Here is a 23807-nt window from a genome sequence, read left to right as displayed (position 1 = left end):
TCTTGTTGAAATCGTTGTAGCAGCGAGGCAGCAACGCCATTCGGAAATTGGTGATGACTAGCGCCATCTATTGACCAGCTAATGAAGCCTCTCGTGGATGTCTAATAATAATAAATGACCACCACTTTCCTAGTTTGCAGCACTACATAGTTAATCAAGGCCAGTGCATACTCGGAATAAAAAATATTATCCGGTCTTTTCGCCGCAAATTCCCGCTAGGTGCGCATGTACGTCAAATCTACTGCTCCGGCCTGGTCTATAGCATATGCCATGGTAATTGAATCACGTAGGCTATGGTCGGTAGTGACTGGATCGTAGCATCGTAGGTCAGCGTTTGATGAATAAAACTAAATTGTGTGTAATTTTTTTAATAAATCTCAATATTTATATTACATTATTTTAAAATTGAAATACTAGTTAACCTATATCTATTTGGCAATTTTCACACATAAAACTACTAACTACTTAAAATTACATGAAAAATAAAGATTTTCTTAAGAGTTGGCTAAAAATTTCTAAAAGTTTTACTATAGACAATTGATATAAGTTAACTAATATTTCGATTTTAAAGTATAGTAATATAAATATTTGGGTATGGTTTGTAGTTACCTTCATTATCGAGCCAGGCGAATCTGGTAACAGACTAAACGAAAATAATTAGTTTATTTGCTGAACCACTATTAGCACACGATAAATTGTATAATGTTCCATAATATTTCCCAATTAATAGTTTAGCACCACATTACGTAGAGTCGCATAAGTTTAAAATGTTATTGCTCTCAAATAAATAATTCGACAGTAAATAAAGGCAAAGTAATCAAAATAGAATTAAAAATAATTTACAAAAAATCGCAATAAAATCTGGTTTTATTTAACGTTTCGAATCGTAAATAATTTCAAAATTGAATATTTTTTGGATCAATAAATTGTATGAATTATTTTTATAAATTCTTACGGGTCGCACTTTTAAAACGGTTCTGACCGGTTTCCGGTTCATCGTCTTGAGGTACTTGCTTTTGTTGATGGCCCTCGACCAAAGTACCACTTCACCACATACCGCTACGACCGAGAAAATAGAGCCACACGCGAGTAGATAGAAAAAGGCGATGAAATGGTGATATTTCAACGGATCCCACACTTTCGCCTGATCCTTGGGTGGTTCGGAGAAACACTGTCGACCCAAGAAGGACCCGAGGTCAATGGAGTGCTCGTAAACCCCGCTTTCGAAAACGGACGAAGCCCTTTATCAATTACCAAAAAAAAATAGATTATTACTTTTCCATGGCGAAGACATTCAATATAACACCAAAGAACAAACTTAAACTTAGGGACCATGACTGTGTGGAGACAATTTTAGTGTAGGCTCCTTCCCCCTAAACCAATCAAACCTCTTCCCCTTTTAGCGGCGTGCCACAACTAGACCAATTAACGACTTTTAAAATTCATTTTGCGCGTGAAAATACCTCTACATGTTATGGTCAAAAAAGCACGCAAAGAAGGCAGTGTCGCGCGCTAAAACGTCATTTCAAAATCCGTCAATTAAAGGCCGACTACATAAATCTTCGGTTAACTCTGTCTTTCACTGGAAGTAGGCTGACTGCATGGCACCCATGTATTGCAGTAAGCCTACTTCCAGTGAAAGACAGAGTAAACCGAAGATTTATGTAGTCGGCCTTTAAGTTACGTTATTTTTGAAGACTCAAGGTTCATGAACAAAAGCTCTTTCTATAAAATAATATATACGCATTCATGTATAAAAAGTGTTATTTTTTGGAGCGCGCGCTTCCCAATATTTCCGCGTAGAGGGTCTCGTGCGTTTTCGCGCGAGCTCAACCAAAACAAAAATATGCGCGCGCTCTCTAACTTTAACTGCACGATGAATCTAACGTTATCACGTGACCTCTCGTATTTCACATAAAGAGCTATTAGGCCAAAACTATTCGCTCGCTTTGGGACGAAAAGAGTACACCTTTTACCCCAAACTACCAACTTCTTCCATACTATAACAGCCAAACTGTATTTTGAAGTTGCTCGCTATTTCCTAAAACATTACTCCAAAGCTAGCGAATAGTTTTCGCCTAGGAGCAACAAACACAACACCCCACTCAAGGAGAACGCAACCCGTCAAACGTCGTAGAGTTTCTTGTGTACGTTTTTCATTGGCTAGACGCTTTAGCGTTTGCTGCCGTCGGAAGGGGAAATTTCCGAAATTGTCTTCCCCCCGCCCGTAAAACGTTCAGCGTAAAGGCTCGTGACGCTCGTCCAATGAAATTCGTACACAAACCTTCGTTAGCATGTTTAAAGGCTAGCTGCGTTCTCCTTGTGTTTGTTGCTCCTAGGTTTTCGCCTATTATCGTCTGGTTCACAAAATTGACGGATTTTGAAATGACGTTTTAGCGCGCGACACTACGAGTACATGTCTTGGGCACACAGCCTTCTTTGCGTGCTTTTTTGACCATAACATGTAGAGGTATTTTCACGCGCAAAATGAATTTTAAAAGCTGAAATTTATATCTATATTCGTAAAACCAGCCTAAGATCTAAATGGTCTACTCGAACGTCAAATCTGGACCTGAAATATGGATCAGCGGTCTCCAGAGCAGAGGTCTCAAACCATAGAGAATGGAATAACGTAGTCGACAGCGCGGTACTGCAACGGTCTACTGAGTTTTGGACTAAGGAAGTCGCTTCCCATTATAGCCTATTGTCAAAAGTGACATAATTACCAAAAGTGTGTCAATCGGACCTACATGTATTTCCGAATGAATGTTACGAGCGAAATACCAGTTGGGAGGGGAGAAGGGAAAGTATGCCTTGGAGAGGGAAGGAAGTTAAAACCAACAATTAACGCCTCCTAGTGAGGAACGGAGGAACTAAGTAGCACTGGTCAAAGTAAGTGTATTTTTTGATTTTCCGTCGTTCTGTGGAGATGCTATCGCCATCTACCTACGATATAATACCATAGACTAAAACAATATCCAGAAAGGCGACAATAAATAGTCTTTTATGTGGTCGATCTCGAGTCGAGCATTCATTAAACCTTTAGCATACGAAAGTACAGCGATTGTCACACTTTTGGTAATTATGTCACTTTTGCTATTGTGGTATAAACAAAAGGGTGCGCCAAACATTGAGTCCTTCTATAATAATGATAGGGCGAGCCATCCCTTTTTTCAAGCCAGAACCGGAGCTCTCCAAACCGCAACTCGAATGACTGATGTCTTCGGTTCGGATCCGGAATGTCCTTTGTGCGGGTATTCTGTGGAAGATATCTTCCACGTGGTCATGGACTATCCGAACCATGGAGAAAGCATGTCCGAACCTATCCGCTTATCATTGCCCCGAGGACTCATATTGGGCCAAGGCTGAACTAACTTTTCAGTTGCTCTTTTTACACTGTGTCGATTGTGGTTATAATACAACTGCTAACTGTTTTCTTTCGCGGCATTTTAAATTTTCAAATTCGTATCTAAATTAACTAAAACTTAATTTAACTCACGAAAAACAATTATAACCTCCCAGTTTTAGCTATAATAATTAATAACACCGGTAAGCATTTGAAGTCCAGTTTTCGATCGAAATATAGATTTCGAATTTCGAGATCTCGACGAATGGTACTCTGTAAAGATTTTGAATAAGCATAAATCAATGCAAATTGTCGAAGTCGATCTAGACATGGTACAGGGTATCGAGATCGAATTCCCGTTTGAATGTTTACAGAATAGCCCCCTGGTTGACCTTCTGACCAGGGTTGGACATAAGGGACTATAGTCACGGCATTTGACTACTAAAATAAATGCTCTGACTACTAAAATTAATAGAAATCTGGGGACCCACTAGTCAATTAGACTATTGAAAAATTTTCCTAAATATTCATAAATAATGGCGAATATGGCGTATTATAAATTCATCATTCATCAATCCCATTTTATTTAAAAAAATTGTGATCGGCCAAAGTCATGTAACTCAAGTGATAAACTCCTATTTTAAATGTTGGCTGTCCTTAACTATGTTTTTATTTACACCCACTAGTCAGTGAATACGTGACTACTAAAATAAATTGAGATCGGAGCCTCACTAGTCAGGCCATAAGTGTATAATATTATTACATAAGTGTGACACTTCCTATTCTTCACCTGCAAACGTTTTACCGAGAGCTATTCGCGAGACAAACTGCATTACGGGCTTCGTCGCCGTTTTGCGTCCGTTTGCTAACGCGTCAACCGTAGCCTTTGACAGTGTCTCGCTAGGGGGGGGATTTTCTTCTTGTGATGACGTCACTCCGTTACTAGCTCTCAGTAAAATATTCCCCAATGTGAAAAACTTATGGAATATTATTATAGACTTTTATTCAGGCTGACTACTAACCCTGCTTCTGATTGTACCACTTTTCTTTAAATGTCACGTGGTTTAGCGATTCGAGTTCTTATTGGATAATAAACATCACGCGTTTTCTGCATTGAATTGGGAATAATACTGCTAGAATTACAACTATGATTTTGGTTGCCATGGTTACGCGGGACCTGTTCTGAGAAGACTGTACGAAATTCATCTTTATAATTAGGCGGTAGCGCCATCTATATTTTGTAAAGTTATATGGCTAAAAATAAATAATTATTAGCTAACTCACCGTAGCTTCGGTTAAAAAGGATCGTGTTGACAGAATAAAATTATTTTTAAACAACTTCAAAGGTTTGTTTGTTACGAGAAATCATACATTTTAATTTCGCGTCAGATTCGCGCAAAAATTCAATTGCCATATAGTGGCCACCACCAGAGACAGATGCCGCCACGGTAGAACGATAAAGTGGATAGAGTTTCCTTATTGAAAGAAATAATAATAATAATAATAATAATAATCAGCTAGGCTAATACCCAAGGCACCACCTTAGGCCTAAGTCAATTGGTCCCGCGCCAGCCAGATTTAGTTGTACCTCTATTTATTCCCAACTCAATGGTTTTCTGCTATTTTGTATGCTTAAGAAGTTAAGAAATATCATGACAAGCATAGCCAAAGGTACGGAATCAGGCGAGAGCGAGACTTTGAGTATGAATTCATATCCACTTTGGTCAGTAGTCATTATTCCCAAGTATAAGTAAGTACATTCGTGGTAAAACTTACAGTTTTTTAAAACTACTAGAGATGGCAGTCTCCAAGCCCTTTCGCATGGCGAACGAGTAAGTATTCACCACGGCCGACTTGGAGGGCATTTGCAAGTTCTTCCCGGTTTCGCAAAACGCGTACTTAAATAAGGCTTCCATGATGATTTCCTCCGACAGCAGACACGAAGCGAGACCTTGTTTCGTCCTTTCAAAAATGTCAAACATGTCCGTCTGCCCGATGATGACGAAGTTGTTTTCTCTAACGATGATGTCCCACACTTCCTGGACTATCGGGTCTTGCGATCGCTGTAAGAACCAATTAACACACGATGGTACAAGGGCGAGATGGACTTTGCTTAAGCCTATTTTTATTGCTTTATCAGGGTTCGTACACGACCTGGAAAAAAGTCAGGGAATTTGAAAATGTTTCCAAAAGGTCAGGGAAAAGTCGGGGAATTTTAAAAGGTTTTCAAAAGGTTAGGGGAAGTCGGGGAATTTTAAAAGGTTTTCAAAAGGTTAGGGAAAGTCGGGGAATTTTAAAAGGTTTTCAAAAGGTTAGGGGAAGTTGGGGAATTTTAAAAGGTTTTCAAAAGGTTAGGGAAAGTCGGGGAATTTAAAAAGGTTTTCAAAAGGTTAGGGAAAGTCGGGGAATTTTAAAAGGTTTTCAAAAGGTTAGGGGAAGTCGGGGAATTTTAAAAGGTTTTCAAAAGGTTAGGGAAAGTCGGGGAATTTTAAAAGGTTTTCAAAAGGTTAGGGGAAGTTGGGGAATTTTAAAAGGTTTTCAAAAGGTTAGGGAAAGTCGGGGAATTTTAATAGGTTTTCAAAAGGTTAGGGAAAGTCGGGGAATTTTAAAAGGTTTCAAAAGGTTAGGGAAAGTCGGGGAATTTTAAAAGGTTTTCAAAAGGTTAGGGGAAGTTGGGGAATTTTAAAAGGTTTTCAAAAGGTTAGGGAAAGTCGGGGAATTTTAAAAGGTTTTCAAAAGGTTAGGGGAAGTTGGGGAATTTTAAAAGGTTTTCAAAAGGTTAGGGGAAGTTGGGGAATTTTAAAAGGTTTTCAAAAGGTTAGGGAAAGTCGGGGAATTTTAAAAGGTTTTCAAAAGGTTAGGGGAAGTTGGGGAATTTTAAAAGGTTTTCAAAAGGTCAGGGAATTTGAAAATGTTTCCAAAAGTTCAGGGAAAAGTCAGGGAATTTTAAAATGTTTCCAAAAGGTCAGGGAAAAGTCAGGGAATTTTAAAAGGTTTCCAAAAGGTCAGGGAAAGTCGGGGAATTTGAAAATGTTTCCAAAACGTCAGGGAAAAGTCAAGGAATTTTAAAATGGTCCCAAGAAGTAAGGGAATTTTAAAATAAAATAAAAATAAAATTTTAAAATGATCCAGGTAAATAAATTTTTAAAAGAAAATATTTTTCAAGATTTTTACCTCAAACCATTCATTTATTCTACAAAAATTGTCAATTTTGTCAGGGAAAACCTGGAATTTAATTCCGGAAATTTTGTACAAACCCTTTTTATTTTTCGAAGCACTTCCTAAAAATGTGTACACCGATTACAGGCGTATGGAAATTGGTTCAGCCTTCAGTAGGGATAAATCTGTAATCAATTCAGCAATAGATTTGGTACAGTCAAAGTTACAGGCTTGTACAGCGATTACGGAGATTTAATTTTACTCCGGAAATTAAATCAATGAAAACATAGTGCTACCGTAAGTCAATAATTACTCTTCCATAAGGGCGTCTATTAGTCAAAATATTTACTGATAGCTATGTGTGGAGTGATCTAGAATGTTCGTCATAGTACTCAACTTAATAACAAATGATCTCTAAGCCTTGGCAAGGGTCCCTATTGACGACGGTAAAATAACACCTATTATAACTGACGAGTTAGTCTGATGCCCACCAAAAATTTATGATAATTCTAGAACGGCTCTCAGTTAAATATTACGCGTGGTAGATAGTTTCATGATACACTTATGTTAAATATAATTACGGTAACACGATGAACCTCTCAAATGGAAATCAACGAAACATCTGACCTCAATGTAATAGGCTGGTGGTGTATTTTTGATGACGTAGAACTTGACACTTCGGTAATCCAAAACGTCCTTGAAGGTTTCGAGAATCTTGATGGTATCCGGCACGGCCAAAGTGGACAGAATGTTGTTGGTGAAGGTCATGGACAATATCAAAGAGCCCACGATCCAAGTAACCCAGACTAAACGATCAGCTAGAAAGCTTGGAATGCGGATACCTACCCAGGAAAAAATCAAAGCACATTCGATGAGCAACGTCCCCGAGAACAACCTTCATTATTGACGATTACTTTGCCTAAGTAAGACCCCCATTTGGAAGAAAGGCAATAGGCTGGCAATGACAGTTTCGCGTCTAAAACCGTTCTTTCGAAGCCAGTGGTGGATTCCGATCCAACTCAACAAAAACCACAAGCCAAACAAAACGACGCAAAACCATACCTGAAATAAAACAATTTTTAAAACCGTAAGAACAACCTAATAATTTCAACCCCTACTTCTAGTGGGAAGGTCATGAAGACTTCAAAAACGTGCGAATGGTATTCCTTGGGAGCTGCGGCCACAATTTTCCAATCTCTCACTTGCACCGGTGTTGTGAAATCGAGATGAGCGAAGTTCTGGTAATTCGGGGTCATTGGAAGAATCGAAATGTCAGCTTCCTGTCGAGAATTAACTTTTAAAAACAACCCAAAACCGTGGACGGTCTGGATTCGTCATTGAAGCGAAACTTCCTTATCACCGAAATATTTGTCATGTAGTGAAAATTAGCCGATTAACCCGATTTTAATAAAATTTTTAAAGGATCTATATCTACTTGGGAACCAGAAGGCTGACTAGACTGTATTTTCCCGCCAATTTACATACATAGTAGTAAACAGTACACATGTATTCTGAGAAGCTACACTCCATTAAAAATTAAAAACCATTCTCCAGACCCCTTTTCGTTTATCTTTGCCCCCTCCAAATTCTAGAACGTTCCTGGGGCTTCACAAGGGGGAGGGGCAGGGCTGGCGTTAGGGGGGGGATAAGCGGGGCAAAAGTACCCCGGGCCCGGGCCTCTGAAAGGGGCCGCCGGAACGGGTGCCTAGCTAAAACTATCTGACTATTTCCAAAAAAAAAATTTTGGAGTAAAAATTACCTGGGGCAAGAAAATCCTAGCGCCAGCCCTGGGGAGGGGGATATTGAGTGGTTGATGGGCCCAAAGAAGCTCGAAGCCAAGGGACCCTGCCCTGGTTTAATACGGCACGTTGAGGAACTGTGTCGTAAAAGAGCCCAAATTTTAAATTTCCATATCTCGTCTGAGATAGTTGATGCTAAAGTCAATTAACACACTTGAAATATGTTTATAAATTTTATAATTGACTTACATTGTTAGTTAATATCTTAAAAGGAGTATAAAGTTCTTTATTTATGGTGCATTACCTGCCACCAGCTTTAACAGAATCTAGAGGTGATTGGCACTATATACGTTAAAAGAAGTCTTAGTGTTGTTAGGGGACGATTTCTCAATTCAGTACAATAAATCTCTCACGAGACAAGTCTCCCTGTAGGCCATTAAAATGAAATGTACTTTCGCAGGCTCGACACAGATATAATATTGTTCCATACCTTTGTCACTTTAGGGACTATTTTACTGAGAGCTAGTAACGGAGTGACGTCATCACCAGAAGAAAATCTCCCCCTAGCGAGGCGCTGGCAATGGCTACGTGTGACGCCTTCGCAAGCCGACGCAAAACAGCGTCGAAGCCCGTAATGCAGTCCGTCTCGTGAATAGCTCTCAGTAAAACTTTTGCACGTGAAGAATAAGAAGTGTCACACTTATGTAAAAATATTATACACTTATGCTATTACTTAAAGATGTAAAATGTAAAAATTACACCGTGTAGGGATATTTACATATTGATAAAGCATATTTTCCCGATTGAATAATATTAATAAATCAATATATGACCTTGTTTGCCCCACACTATAGCAAGGGTCACACGAAAACTAAAACGCACTAACCATGGACAGTAAATTAAGAGGACAGGTTTTCGATACCCTTCCACAGTGCATTTTATTTATCCTCGCGTATCAATCAGCTCGAGAGACTCCGAGGGAGTCTTGCAAGGTCGTTTGTACCACGTGATCTTAAAATTACAAAATGGCAATCTAATGCCCGGTTGATATTGTTACGTAATTTTTTGCGCTTTATATTTAAGTAATTTTTAATTTTGGTTTTTTAATTCAATAAAAACTATCAACTGATATTTAGTATATCATGTTTAATTTTCATATTCCCAGTTTAATCTATAAAAACGTGAAAAAATACCTTTTGGCGTAAAAATGTTCTTCGTGTTTATCTTTTTTCTTTTTTCGGACAGTATCGTCCACTCTTAGCGATACTTGTTTTTTTTTTGTTTTTTCAAATACCCTTGGACGACTCCCTGAGTGTGATTGGCTTACGGGGGCTAAAAACCAGGCTTTTTACCGATCCTCTAAAATCTACTATCCATGGTTAAATACCTAATTGAGTCATCGTCTGATTTTGTAGCTATATTTTGGATAAAGCAGGGTACATGAAGGGATTGGACAATACTACAACAATGGTAAAGGCCCATTGGATTGCAGTCTATGCTTTAATACTTCAATGTCGCGTGTATTAAAAAATACAAGCACGCTTAATAGGTGTTATTATGAATGTATTCATTTCAACCATGAATATCGAACTATACCATTACCCTTTCTACCATCTGGGGCTAAGATGGGAGGTGCCTTTCTGCGTTTTAGGTAATCACTTGAGCCAATCAGGAGACAGACATTTGTCATTGACTCGATCCGCAAAACGTTTCCGGGATTGCGCGATTTAACCGGCGAATAAAATCACTAGTGATTCTTAGAAAAATAACTCTACTACTACAAAATCAATTGATAATCATGAATAAAGGAATTTGTTATTCATATTCTTACCTATTTTCGTTCAATCAAAAAGATGTGTATTAACATTTTAGACAACAAATCATAGATATAAGAAATGTATATAAAGGTCTAGATAAATTTCGGGGCATCTAAGCCTAACATAAAATACGGAATTGACACCTAGCAGACACCGAGGAAGGCACGTGACCAAGAGCGCGAGCTCTCTTAGCATTTTAGTACTAAGCGCTTGACCTTTCCGCAGGCCTTAGTCTTTAGACACCATCTGTTGGTGACTTTTAGTATAATTTTTAAGCGGGAGACAATGGCTCTCGCGACGATAGCACGAGCTTTCTTACCGATAGATAGCGCCTTATAAAGATAGCCTGCAGAAATTACGCGTTTCTGCTAGCTGTCACCTCCGTATTCACTCCCTTTGAAATATTTTATCTAGACCTTTATATACGTTTCCTATATCAATGCAACAAATTTAACGCTAAGCCTTGGCACTGAAACCTAGTCAAGTTTCAAATCGTTGCCCTTCGATACAATTTTTGAGCGTCGGCGCGTGACCGACGTCATGATAGCTAAGCCCCTCCCATCCTAGCGACTGAGGTCAGACTACCTAATTCAGTTCGATATTCATGGTTGAAATGAATACATTCCTGGTGTTATGTAAGGCTCGTGTGAACTTATTCGATTAAACTAGAGTCGAAACCATTTTCAACAGGCAGATGTATTCTTATCTCGTAAGATATACTTCTGGCGCTAGTGATATTCTTTTGCTTCAATATCGGCTTGATAGAGACAACCTAGTGCAAATGGAAGGGCTTACGTTTTTCATCAAATCTCCAACTAGTCCGGTACCATTACCATGTTCGTCTACTTTCCCGTAGTCCAAGTAGTTCTTCATAGAGATTTTGTACCTTTGAACGGATAAGAAACTTCAATCTTGAATTAAAAATTAATACTTTCCGTTTGAGGGAAAACCCGGCGAATCTTATGATGGGCGTCATTTTTGAATATGTTTTCCGGGCGAGGGGTCGGACATTCAAAGCCATCCCGTAAACTTTCCAAGAAATCTGAAAACCAGCGTGGATTTCTTAAAAATCCGAAGATTTTTCAAAATCTCGAAATCCGGCGCGAAATCTCGAAATCCTGCAAAAAATCGTAAAATCCGACGAGAAATCAAGAAATTGCAAAATCTCTAAGTCCGATGGAAAATAAAAAAATTACAAATTCGCGAAATACGATGAGAAATCCTGAAATCTTAAAATCCGACATAAAATCTTGATATCCATCAGAAACCGAGATATCGCGAAATCCCACGAAAAATCCCGAACAAAAGTTAAGAAATCCGGAATCCCAGAAATTTTTCGTGAATGTCCGACCCCTCATTTCCGGCCGTTCGGTTTCTGTTAGAATTGTTCGTTTTTGGAGGTAGAACTATCATATGTATTGCCGAATTTGCTCAGAGCAATTCTTTGATTATCGAAACAGCTCAAAACCATCACATCGTCAATTTTTAAATTTATCTTTTTACGAGAATGGCGTAAGATAAACGGTTGCGGTTTATTTTATGAAAAAACTTGAAATCTATTAGACCCTTAATTATTTAAAAATATATATATATATTTAAAATTGGCGTTTTAAGTCACACTTTAGCAGCAAGAGGAGCCGGGTTCGATCCCAGCCTGTGACACTGGGTAAAAACTCGGAACAACTCCTTCCGCGTTGAGTTTGCAAGTTATCTCCCCACTGGTTAAAGGGTTTTTCCCTCGAGTTCTTCGGTTTCCCCTTCCATAAAATCTTGTCAAGGTTAACGGTAATAGTGAGTGTAGGGAGCTGTTGGCTCGCGTGGCATGCATGGCTTTCCACCACCCTCCAACGCATTGTAACCCGGCCACCTGAACTAATGGCTTTAAAAGTCGCTAGATGACTTGGGCGTAAGGTGGTGCCTTGGGTGTTAGCGTAGCTGATTATTGTAGCGCATTATAGATCCTGTTTTTATATTACGTATTACACAGTTTGAAGACTTCTAAGCAAGTAAAAACAGTTTTTTTTTAAAGTTTCCTATATTTTCTTCATTTGAACATTACTCTACACGATACAGCAGAGGGAGTCCTTACCCCATCTGGCGGTAGAAAACTTTGCTAAACATTCACAGGTTTTTTCTTAAATTCAGAACGAAAACTCTTACTTGAATTTGTATTTTCGCATAAACATATCCAGGATTGTAGTTAAGTGACCTCCAAAGTTGTCGTCTTCAGAATAAAAATAAAATGGTACCTTCGCGAGAAACGATTTCTTATTAAGAGTCGTTTGTTTCGAAAACCAAGGCATTGCCAAACGGGGTAGGTACGTTTGTTCGAATTTCAATCGTCCGAACGGTGGAACAAATGTTCGAATTTCATTCGTCCGAACCGCCGAAATAACAAATGTTTCAATTATTCGAATTGAACAACTTGTTTGTTTCATTCGTCCGAATCGGTAGCATCACTTGTCCGAATTCTGTCGCTAAATTAGTATTTCTTTTTGTTTTTTTTTGGTCCGGTTAGGTTAGGTTAGGTTCACGTTAATGTTACTATTTTCTTATATTAACAATATTTAAAAAACCAACCAATTCCTAATGTTCGAAAAAACGGACAAACAATTATTCTAACAAATGAAATTCGGCAATAAAGTTAACATAAATTGAACGACTAAATCAAAAACAAAAGTTGTGATAAATGTTTCGGGCAAATGAAATACGTTTTCGGACATACGATACTGTTTGTACGATCATTTGTCCGGTGGACAAATGATCATTCGGACATTTGTACCACCGTTCGGACGAATGTAATTCGAACAAATGCACCCAAATCTGCCAAACAGTTAAAGATATGTATCTTACCGGAATACCCGCGAATCGAACCACCAGATCCAAGTGGCTAGAGGCATTGTCTACCATTGTTACGAAGGATTTTGAAGTTCTTCGTTAGTCCGAAGGCACCGAAGACCACTACCAAACGAACCGAACGTGAGTGCAAACGATATATCAAACTAGGTTTTAACGAAAAGAAATATAAAAACCGCGTTTACTGATGTTGAAAATAAGCTTCATTTTCGAGTAAATAAAGATTTTTACAGTACGGATGGCGTGTCACTAAACATTATCGCCCAGGCTGATATTTCGTGCACCGCCCTCTTAAAATTAAACCGATCAAACGTATTTGCCCGTGAATTAAAGCGCTACCGATGTTAGATATTCATTTACGATTAAATTTTAAATTTTTATCGAGTGGCTTTCCGTTTAAATTCTGATAAAATTTTCACACCGTTTCGTAATTAAAAAAAACGTAATTAAATTTAACAAAATATTGTTGGATTTGAGGTTCGACGCGGGAGTCGAAATGTCCGTGGTGTGATAGAGTCGCCAAATTTTGATATTATAAAACAATGGCGGACGTCCGCGGCTTTCGTCGGAAGCTCTGATTAAATATTCAGCGGGTTTCGTTAACAAAAACACGTACAGAAATTCGACAAATATTATTAGATCGTGAATAAAACTAACCCGACTCGTGTACACAAATTCGGTAAACATGTACGCGTTTCAGCGCTCAGCACACGGATGCACTTTACCCCTTTTTGGTCCTCACCGCTTTTTCCGAGATCTAGCGCGGGTAGGAGACTTAATAGGCCCTCATGTTGCCGTTGACGATGTTTTGAAGAGAAATTCGATCGTAAGCTTTGGGTGTCCTAAAAATCATGATTAAATTATTAAAATCATAACCATGATTTAATCATTTCAATCTCGATTTAATCATTTCAATTTCGATCAAACCATTTCAATCTCGATAATACAGTAAAAGCCTCTTTTTCGTTCAAGCTGAACGTTTCTGTTTTAACAATTACATAATTGAATTATTTTTTTCTTATTAGGCTGAACCTTCCTCTAGTGCTTAAAATAATTTTGATATTAATAGTTAACGAGATATAAGGTCCTAACTAAAGGGTAGTTTGGGCGCTTGCTCAACTTATTTAGCTCCGGGGGTCCGAATTAAAACGTAATAACTTAATTTCTTTTAAATTTAAAATTGTCAAAATTATTTTAAGCACTAAACAAGAGGCTGTTCTACACTTAAATATTAATTTTATAGTTAAAATACAAGATTAAAAGAGTTCAGCTTGAAATAGCGCGAAAGTAAACAATGGCCACAGTAGTCTTCCCCCTTAATCATTTCAATTTCTGTCAAACCATTTCAATCTCGATTTAATCTTGTAATCGTTTCATGATATAATCCATTTAATAACTATATAATCCATTTAATAACTATATAATCCATTTAATAACTATATAATCCATTTAACCATGATATAATTCATTTAACCGTGATATAATCCATTTAATTACGATTTAATTAATTTAATCATGATATAAATCAATTTGATCATGATATAATATATTTAATCATGATATAATCAATTTGATCATGATATAATATATTTAATCATGATATAATCCATTTTATCATGATATAATATATTTAATCACGATATAATCAATTTAATCACGATTTCATTCATTAAATCATGATATAATACATTTACTCGTGGTTTTTATAATTTCAATCATGATTAAATCCCAATTTTATTATTTTAATTATGATTTAATCATAATTTTATAATTTTAATCATGATTTAATCCTCAGAAATTTTCCACTTTCTAAATTTGCCAAATTTTTAAATAAACATTATTTATACGCACATTATTTCATCACCAACATACTATTCATTATTATTAAAATAACATTATATATAAAATAAAAAATAATATGAATTAAATGTAATTAATATTTTATTTACAAAATGCTACGTAATATTACAAAACATAACGCATTTATAAAAATAATATATTTATAAATAATTATTGTAATAATAATTATGAATAATCTTTCGTATTTCTTCCAAGAGATGGCGCTCTAGACCGGAGATATAAGCTGCAGTGACACGTTCTTCCTTACGTAAATTCTAGACTGTCACACCACGAGGGAATCTAAACGGAAGCTTGAATCTCCCTGCTAGGGTTGTACTCCTTTAAGATACAATATATTCATTAGTAAAGGAAAAGATTTAATACATTTTTGTATTGGAAATAAGCAATAAACGTACTTTAGGGTGATTTTGAAATAATTCTTCTCAGCACTCTATAAATACTATCAGAAGTGTATAATAAATCTCTTAAGAGAAAAGTATCCGCCTAGCTAGACCACATTTTAAAACAAGCAGTTTTCAACGCGAGATATAGGTCATCACGGCACCTGTATTACTCCACCTACTTATGTCAAATATAAATATTAAAATTATTATTGAAAAATGCAGCGATAGTACTTGTTTCAAATGAATAACCTCATTTATGGATTCTTCTACTTAAGTCCTATATGTTATATACTTCTGAAAGTAGGTAATATCAGGAAACTATAGAGGTATACACTTGGAATGTCTAAGGTTCCATTGGGACGGTGATACGAAAGCGCGTCGAGAAAAAGGCGGGGCTTAACTACGTCAAGTGTAAGACGTAACGTGACATTTCAAATTCATTGGCTCGGGGTTTGACGCGAAGAGAATGCGTCGTCATGGTAACAAATAGGCGATCTTCCCGCGCAAAAAAAGGCTTATAAAATTGGATTTAAAAACCTCAATTTGTTATCGTACTTAATATTTTAAAGTAATTAGAATGTTCTTCGCGAAAGAAGTGTAGTGATACCTAATTTCGGGTATTTGTATGGTTATAAAAGAGATACTCAGGTAAGCTAATAATATAATAACCATGACTAGGCTTAATGACGAGTTTTCGTCGAATGAGGGTAGCGAGGCGCGTGAGTTTTTCTCGTGAGTTTTCCCGCTTTAAGACACGCCCATTTCTACGAGCTTCATTACGGCCGTAAAAATCTTCCTTAGTGTGATGACTTAGGCCTAAGGTGGTGCCTTGGGTATTAGCCTAGCTGATTATTATTATTATAGTTTCCTGGTAATATGTAAGGGTATAGAAGAATACATCTCAAAAATTAGTAACAAGCCGTATACCACTAGCAGTAGTGGCTTACAAAAAACCTGATTTGGCCGGTACGCGACCGCCTTGTTTTCGTTCTAAACGCAACATCATGGCCTGATCAGCCTTCTAGCAATATATTAACGTGGGAAAATAGCATATCTTACAGACAGGGTCACGAAACAAGATTCTCGTCACGGCAAACTTTAACACTTCGATTTGAAATTTGTATTGTCAAAACTAGAAGGACAAATTCACGGTGACAATGTCTGTTCCGCGCTTGCAACAATTACGGTTCGGCCACTTGTTCCTTTCCCACACTCGCCGACACATCCTTCTTCGATTTTCGCCTCCCGGGGCCTTGACGCGACTTTTCTTTGTTCCGCGCGTCACTTCCGGTTGCGTGTCCTTCCTTTCGATTCCCCGTGGCCTCTTTCTCGCCGCCGCCGACCGTCGGGTCTTCGAGTACTTGCCGGACACTGTCCTCGACCCATTTGTGGACGTGCTCTTTGACCTCGTTGGCGCCACCGTTTCCGCGGTTCTCTTTCCGTTTGGGCTTCCGTTTGCTTTTGTCTTCAGCCGCTCGTTCCGTTCTATGGCCATCTGCATCCGCCGGAAGCTCTTTTTGGCTCTTTTTGGACTTGGAAGAAACGCGTCGTCTTCGGTGGTGGTCTTTCCGTTCTGAAAAGGTACTCAGTTTAATCATTTGTTTCGACAAAAGCGCAACCATGAAGGTATTCAACGAGGTATTCATTTCCATCACGAATGCCCGAATTTTTTAAATAAAAGATCAACACTTTGAAGGTCGAGATGACCCTTTTGAAGGTCGTTCTTTTTTATTATAAAATGTTAGCGGGCAGAAAATTTTGAAGGTCGAGGTCACAATTTAATAAATATGGCCCATTTCTGCACCCTGGTTTAACTGTACAAGTACTTCCAACTTGGCGTAATTTTCAAATATCCGAAGGTAATCAGTTAGTCAGATCAGGTTTATCTTTTATATTCGCCTCACCCAGCAACCTCCAAGACTATAATAGTATCTGATTCATTATGTCAAATAATCGAACTGATCCGATGTAATTCAGATTCAGTTAGCTGAGCAGTTATCTGAGACCTAGATGGGTAGCGGCTAAAGCAGACGCTATTAGTTTTTCCTCTTCGTTATTCGTCAATTTGACTTTATAAATAATGATATTTGCATTTTAATATAATTTTTGCATCTTTTATTTAAGAAACGTTCTTATGATTTTTAATATATCTGTAGCAGACGCTAGACCATACGCGCCACCTCGACTCGTTTCAGTCGCGAATTATACAGGGTGTTTTGAATTGCTCTGAATAGGCAAGAGATAGAGTAGCGAAATTTTCAGGGTATTATTTCTAGTGTGGGATCGCTTTAAATCCTAAATTTCAGAAAAATCGGAAATAATTTCGGGGTTTTGTAAAAAATATTTTTTCACCGGTAGGTGCTAGAAAAAACGTTTCAATAAGAAATGTGTAAAGTGCTGTCGAAAATGTTCAAAGAAATTGGTTTCATTGACCAAAGAACACTTTTTCACGAAGACATGAGCTGATGAAAAAAACAAGCTGTCCATAGGGGCCAATAACCTTCGCATTTTTGTGCGTAAATGAAAGAAATGTCTGAAAGATTTAATTGAACATTTTATTCGAATAAACATAAAAATTTTACAAGTGAGGTTCTATGATACCTCCGTTTGCCGTTATACATGTTTGGGCACAATGAAGCATGTTTTGAAACGAGCGTCTGATCATATCAGGAGTGACAAGTTCGAAGGCTGCAATGATTCGGTGACGCAAATCTTCGATGCTCTCAACGGGCGTAAACTTGTGCTTTGATGAACCCCCACAAGAAAAAGTCCATCGGAGTTAGGTCCGGAGTCTTCACAGGCCATCGAACGTGACCGTTCCTACCAACCCAACGCTGAGTGAACGCGTTCTTAAGATACTTAATACACATCTAGATACGTGGGGTGGTGCGCCGTCATGTTGGTACCATTATGTTTGTGGAATATCTTTTAAAGTGTCTGCTATTTCGTTCTGCAAAAGCGCCAAGTAGCGTTGTCCATTAAGACGAGCTGGGATGAAAAATGGGCTGTTAACTCGATATCCGAGAAAACCCGCCCAAAAATTCAGTCTTAGTTGTTTTTGATGATGGTGATGAAAACCCCAGTGAGGATTTTCGTCACACCACATGTGGGTGTTTTTATGGTTGAAAGGCCCATCTCCCAAAGGAACACTCGTTGGTCACCAGCATTTGATTGATGAAATTTAGGTTCTCATCAGACATGGTTATCTGCCAGTTGCAGAAATCAAATCTACGTTCCATATCTCATTCGTGCAACGCTTGGTGGAGGGTCACTCGATACGGATGGAAGTTGTGATTGTGAAGAGTGGCTAGAACGGTGTATTCCATGTTGATGTTTTGACGACCTGGTCCACGAAATATGGGATTGACGTTTCCGTAAGTCTGAAAGTCACGAACAGCTCCAAGAACGGTGTTGTGGCTTGGCATTCTATCTAGATATCGAACGGTGAACAATTCACTAACTTATGCGCGTTACGATTGGCTTCACCATAAAATAACTCGACCATAAAATAACTTGACCAAAAAATAACTCGACCATAAAATAACTTGACCAAAAAATAACTTGACCTTAAAATAACTCGACCATAAAAGCACGCTGATCACGAGAATAATTTAGTGGCATGTTGATTAGACTCGTTAAACGTTAGTGAATGGTTGAAAACAAAAAGATTTCACATTAAATACTAATTGAAAACTTGACCTTTGTGCGTTTACTAATAAACGTTGCCAAAATTATAGTTACGCACACGCGTCTCTCGGAATAAATCACGTGTTAACATGCTCCAAAACATGGCGTTTTCCAACCCTTCAACTAGTTGTAACTATTGTTTGAAATAACTTATGATTATGAATGTTTTTCCACGTACTTAATCCGCTAAGATCTATCTAATGACATAAATGAAAACCCAGTGCTCCTTCGGGGAAAGTAACTTCGCCGCTAGGAGTCGTGGCTAAAAACTTATTTCCTTATTACAAAATTTGGGCTCTTTGAAACACTGTACCAGTTTAAACTACCTGGTTTGCAGTTTGACCTGTGAAATCAACTGATCTGATAGACAGGGTGACCACTGAAAAACCCCAAACAATTTATAGGAATATAGGAAATTCAACAGTCGATTTATAGGAGAATATAGGAGTATTTTCTTTGACAATATAGGAACATATAGGAAAATTTGCAAAAATTTAAATTTGTTTTATTATTATTATTTTAAGCAGGCGACGATATTCTTAATTCCGTTCAGTGCAGTTCTTTGGAGAAGCAGTTTACATTTTATCAAAGGGATTTTGTACATTGAGCGCCATCTGTATTACGAAAAGCGAACTAAGCACGCGGGAAATTCGAAAAAACCACTCGAAATACAAAATAATATCTAATTATAGGAAAATATAGGAAAAATGGTTAAATTATAGGAAAATATAGGAAAAATGGTGTAAATTGACGTGATCAAAATTTGACCTCGTGTAAATTGACGTGTTGATTATTGCCCGCGAGTTGAAGAAAACAGCTTGCTTACACATTTGCGTGCAGGCTACCAAAGATAACTAAATATTTACTTTTGATACAAATGGATGTATTAAAACAGCCGTCCTTAAGAATTTGTTTAACTGCTACTCAAATAAACTTAAGATCCTATTAGCACGTAATAAAGTTAACGCCGGGAAATCATCATAGTTTTGCTAGATAAGCCCAAAACTAGCCTTGGCTCTTTCTGCAAAATGAAAAAATACGCTCCTAGCATGTGCATTTAATCTATTGATATATTCAGGGTGTCCACTAAAAAATGAACCAGGGCGAATATCTCAAAATCTGTTTTAGGTACGAATTTGAAATTTTCAGGTCGCATAGAGCGTGTAGGGGTAACACCTACTATGAAAATGTCGATGACCTTGAACCATGTCTTCAAGGTCATCCAAAAATTATCTCGAGAACCGTAAGTGTTAGAAAGTTGGTTCCAATTAGAAACGTATTCCACGTCACGGTTTAAAACTAAACAACTTTGACCTGATAGGATTTGACCAATAGGAAGTAGAGAAAATGTTTACTAAAATCACAAAGGTCGTAAAAGGGGAAATTGCAAGATTAGATTTTTGAAATTTGCTAGACAAACTCATCTTGGTGGGAGTCTTTAAAGTTTGTAAAATTGGATGACCTTGAAAACGCGGTTCACGGTCGTGAAAAAATTATCTCGCGCTCCATTGCGTTTAGAAACCAGGTTTCAATTAGAAAAGTGCGTATCACCGCATTCTCGTCCAAGTAGCTTGGAACCATGTCTTCAAGGACATTCGAAAATAACCTTGAGAAATAACTTGAAACTGAATTAATCTTTAATTTAAAAATGAAAAATCGAACCTTTAATTTTACGAGAAAGAATTAGAAATGTATTTCATGAAACCACACAAGAAATGTTGGAGAACACAATGAACGCATTTGTTACACGTGCACAAGCGTGTGTAGTTGCAGACGGTTAAGATTTCGAACATTTTTTGTAAAGAGTTCTTGAAATTAATTTCAATTATTTACTTCGTTTAAAAAATAAATTTCTGTTATTTTATTTCGTTTTCTTAAATGATTAAAGTATTTTCATTCTCAAACTAATTCAGTTTCAAGTTATTTCTCAAGGTCATTTTCGAATGTCCTTGAAGACATTGTTCAAAGCTACTTGGACGAGAATGCGCTTTTCTAATTGAAACCTAGTTTCTAAACCCAATGGATCGCGAGATATTTTTTTCCCAACCTTGAACCACGTTTTCAAGATCATCCAATTTTACAAACTTTAAAGAATCCCACCATGTTGAGTTTGTCTAGCAAATTTCGATAAAACGGAGGACTTTTTTTTTGAGGTGCGTTGGGCTCGACCAATCAGCGAACGTTATGCCGTCAAGTGATAGACGCAAAAATTCGTAAGCCTACTTTTAAAGATTTTCAAATTCGCTTCTTATATCACATGACAACATAACCCACCGTACCCACGCTGATTAGTCGAGCTCAAAGTGCTTAAAAAAATCGAGAAAATAAAGTAGAGATATTTCAACATTTGTTTTCTCCGTTTTCTCGTTTACCGGCAGCGCTCACGGCGGTAAAATTTTGCAAATTTTGTCCGTGTGGGCCAGCGCACTGAGCGCAGCGGTAAAACTTAAAACTAGATAATAGAGAAAACCAGGAAAACACTGCCCGTGTGAACCAGCCTTATATTATAACAGATGTAAATAACTATTACGCATAAAATTACCAAAATTGTCCCCATAAATACATTCTTGGTAAGATAAGCGCCTCTAGTGGGAACAATACGCAATGTAATAATCAACTTTATGGTTTTGTGTTTAGAAAAAATAGCGTCATCTGCTACATTACTTGTCAATTAAATTAATTTAAATTACTTGTCAATTAAATTAATTTAAATTACTTGTCAATTAAATTAATTTAAATTACTTGTCAATTAAATTAATTTAAATTACTTGTCAATTAAATTAATTTAAATTACTTGTCAATTAAATTAATTTAAATTACTTGTCAATTAAATTAATTTAAATTACTTGTCAATTAAATTAATTTAAATTACTTGTCAATTAAATTAATTTAAATTACTTGTCAATTAAATTAATTTAAATTACTTGTCAATTAAATTAATTTAAATTACTTGTCAATTAAATTAATTTAAATTACTTGTCAATTAAATTAATTTAAATTACTTGTCAATTAAATTAATTTAAATTACTTGTCAATTAAATTAATTTAAATTACTTGTCAATTAAATTAATTTAAATTACTTGTCAATTAAATTAATTTAAATTACTTGTCAATTAAATTAATTTAAATTACTTGTCAATTAAATTAATTTAAATTACTTGTCAATTAAATTAATTTAAATTACTTGTCAATTAAATTAATTTAAATATATTGTAGTAGGCATTTGACACACTACTTACAAACCCACCTTCTTTAGTTTGCAGATTGGAAGTCATGGCTACAGCGTTCAGGATCAAATCAGCGTCGATGTCCTGGTCTTCCTCGACCCAGATGTCCCTGACATAGAAGTCGTACGTCGAGGAATCCAGATGCGTCGCTTCAAGAACCACTTCGTCCGATGAGTCGTCTTCGGCGACTGGACCACCTTTCGACCTGGAAGACACTCCGCTGAACCCGGACCGCTGAGGACCTCGAACCGGAGCCATCAAGCTCTTGGACGATTTGACCATCTTGGACCTGAACCGTTCCATCTGCACGAGTCTGGTGAAGAAATCTTCTTCCATCTTCGTGTTCGGACGTAACAAGGTCATCATGCGCCAGTCGATCTCAACCTGGCTCAAGTCCAACAGACGGACGCTTCGAAGACTGGTGGGAACGGGACTCGGGAAGGGGTAACAGGTGTTCTTCATTTGGCAAAGGACTTCTTCGTCCCAGAAGCGATCGTAACGCAATTTTAAATCGGGGACTTTCCATAGAGCCGCTTTCAACTCGTCCCGTGTTCGAAAGGCGGTTTTACTGAAGTCCAAATGGGTCAGAGATTTCGCTACTTGAACTTCGCCGCTCGCCATTTATAAACACGTTTTAAAATTTTATAAATATTCTTCCATTTTTAAAGTAACGGCTAAGTTACGTGAAAACGCCGATAGAGATAATACTGCCATCTATGTTTACGTATCAAAACCTTAGGCGCTATGTACACAGATCGATATTTTTCATGAATACATTTTCTCGGCTAGACTCGTGGCGCCATTTACCGAGGGCACTAAGAACCATATCAACGCAATTTCGCTGTAAGCTCTTTTTTTGACTACGGAGCTCATGGCGCCATCTATCACCGTGTTTCTTACAAATCCATTGGACAACAGTGACGAAATTTATTTGCTAGAAATGAAAACATTTATAATTTATACGGCGTTTTACAGCTTATTATTTTAAACTAAACGAAAATATAAGCAAACGATGCCAAAATTATATTAAAATGCAAGTATCATTATTTATTAAGTCTATTTACGAATAACTAATAGCGTTCAATGGCGAACCAAAGGGGGCGTAGCGGTAGTTTTCGATCGCGGATTACATCAGAAAAATATGGTTATAACTAGGGACGCAACGAGTTTTGGTCGGGTAAACAGAGCAAGTGGAGCCCCAATTTCTTTGGGACCCTTAGAAGGTTTTTGGCCTACCATTTTTTTGTAAAGCTAGCAAAATATGTTAATTGGGGGATCTTAAAATGCATTTTGGGCGTGAAAATACGCCACCATGTTAGGGTATAAAAGCAGGTAAATAAGCCTGCTATACCTCATAATGTAAAGGTTTGTCACGCGCAAAAACGTAATTTTGAAATCAGGCAATTCATATTCAACATTTCAAGTTCTACTCTCCCTGTAATAAATTCTACTAGAATTTTAAGCAACTTTAAAAATAACTCCCAAAGGTTTTCGTTAGTTGGGCTCCCTTGGTTGGAGTTACAAGGAGAGTACCCGAGGTGTTTATTGCCGATTTTGTTCAAAGTCAGGCGTAATGTAGACCTATATGAGGTATGAAATTTCCCAAAAGGAGACGTTGCACTACCCATTCGATTTGCCATGCCAACCGAAAATGTTTTTGACCACTTAAATAAAAATAAGATTTTTCCCTTATTTTACCCAACAATTTTTACAATTTTACCCCAAAAATGTTC

The 23807-nt window shown here is 37.2% G+C and overlaps 2 protein-coding genes across 2 annotated transcripts; both read right to left on the bottom strand.

Annotated features, from left to right (window-relative positions):
* Positions 1–860: 860 nt before the first annotated feature.
* LOC149951371 (putative glutamate receptor) lies at positions 861–13048 on the bottom strand. The gene is made up of 8 exons (XM_090170005.1): positions 12915–13048; positions 12222–12310; positions 10857–10947; positions 7624–7785; positions 7420–7567; positions 7133–7347; positions 5123–5409; positions 861–1241 (listed from the first exon to the last, which is right to left on the bottom strand). Exons 1-8 carry the CDS (start codon positions 12969–12971, stop codon positions 872–874), a joined length of 1419 nt encoding a protein of 472 aa, XP_090026131.1. The 5' UTR covers positions 12972–13048; the 3' UTR covers positions 861–871.
* A 3139-nt stretch (positions 13049–16187) lies between these two features.
* On the bottom strand, positions 16188–22695 carry LOC149951370 (uncharacterized). Its single transcript, XM_090169550.1, has 2 exons — positions 22095–22695; positions 16188–16733 (listed from the first exon to the last, which is right to left on the bottom strand). The coding sequence occupies exons 1-2, from the start codon at positions 22693–22695 to the stop codon at positions 16342–16344; spliced, it is 993 nt and encodes a 330-aa protein (XP_090025676.1). The 3' UTR covers positions 16188–16341.
* Positions 22696–23807: the final 1112 nt, after the last annotated feature.

Source organism: Leiobunum rupestre, chromosome 3 (assembly GCF_980474605.1).
Source record: "Leiobunum rupestre chromosome 3, qqLeiRupe1.1.hap1, whole genome shotgun sequence".
NCBI classification, from domain to species: Eukaryota; Metazoa; Arthropoda; class Arachnida; order Opiliones; family Sclerosomatidae; genus Leiobunum; species Leiobunum rupestre.
This window is presented reverse-complemented; position numbering and strand designations above follow the sequence as displayed.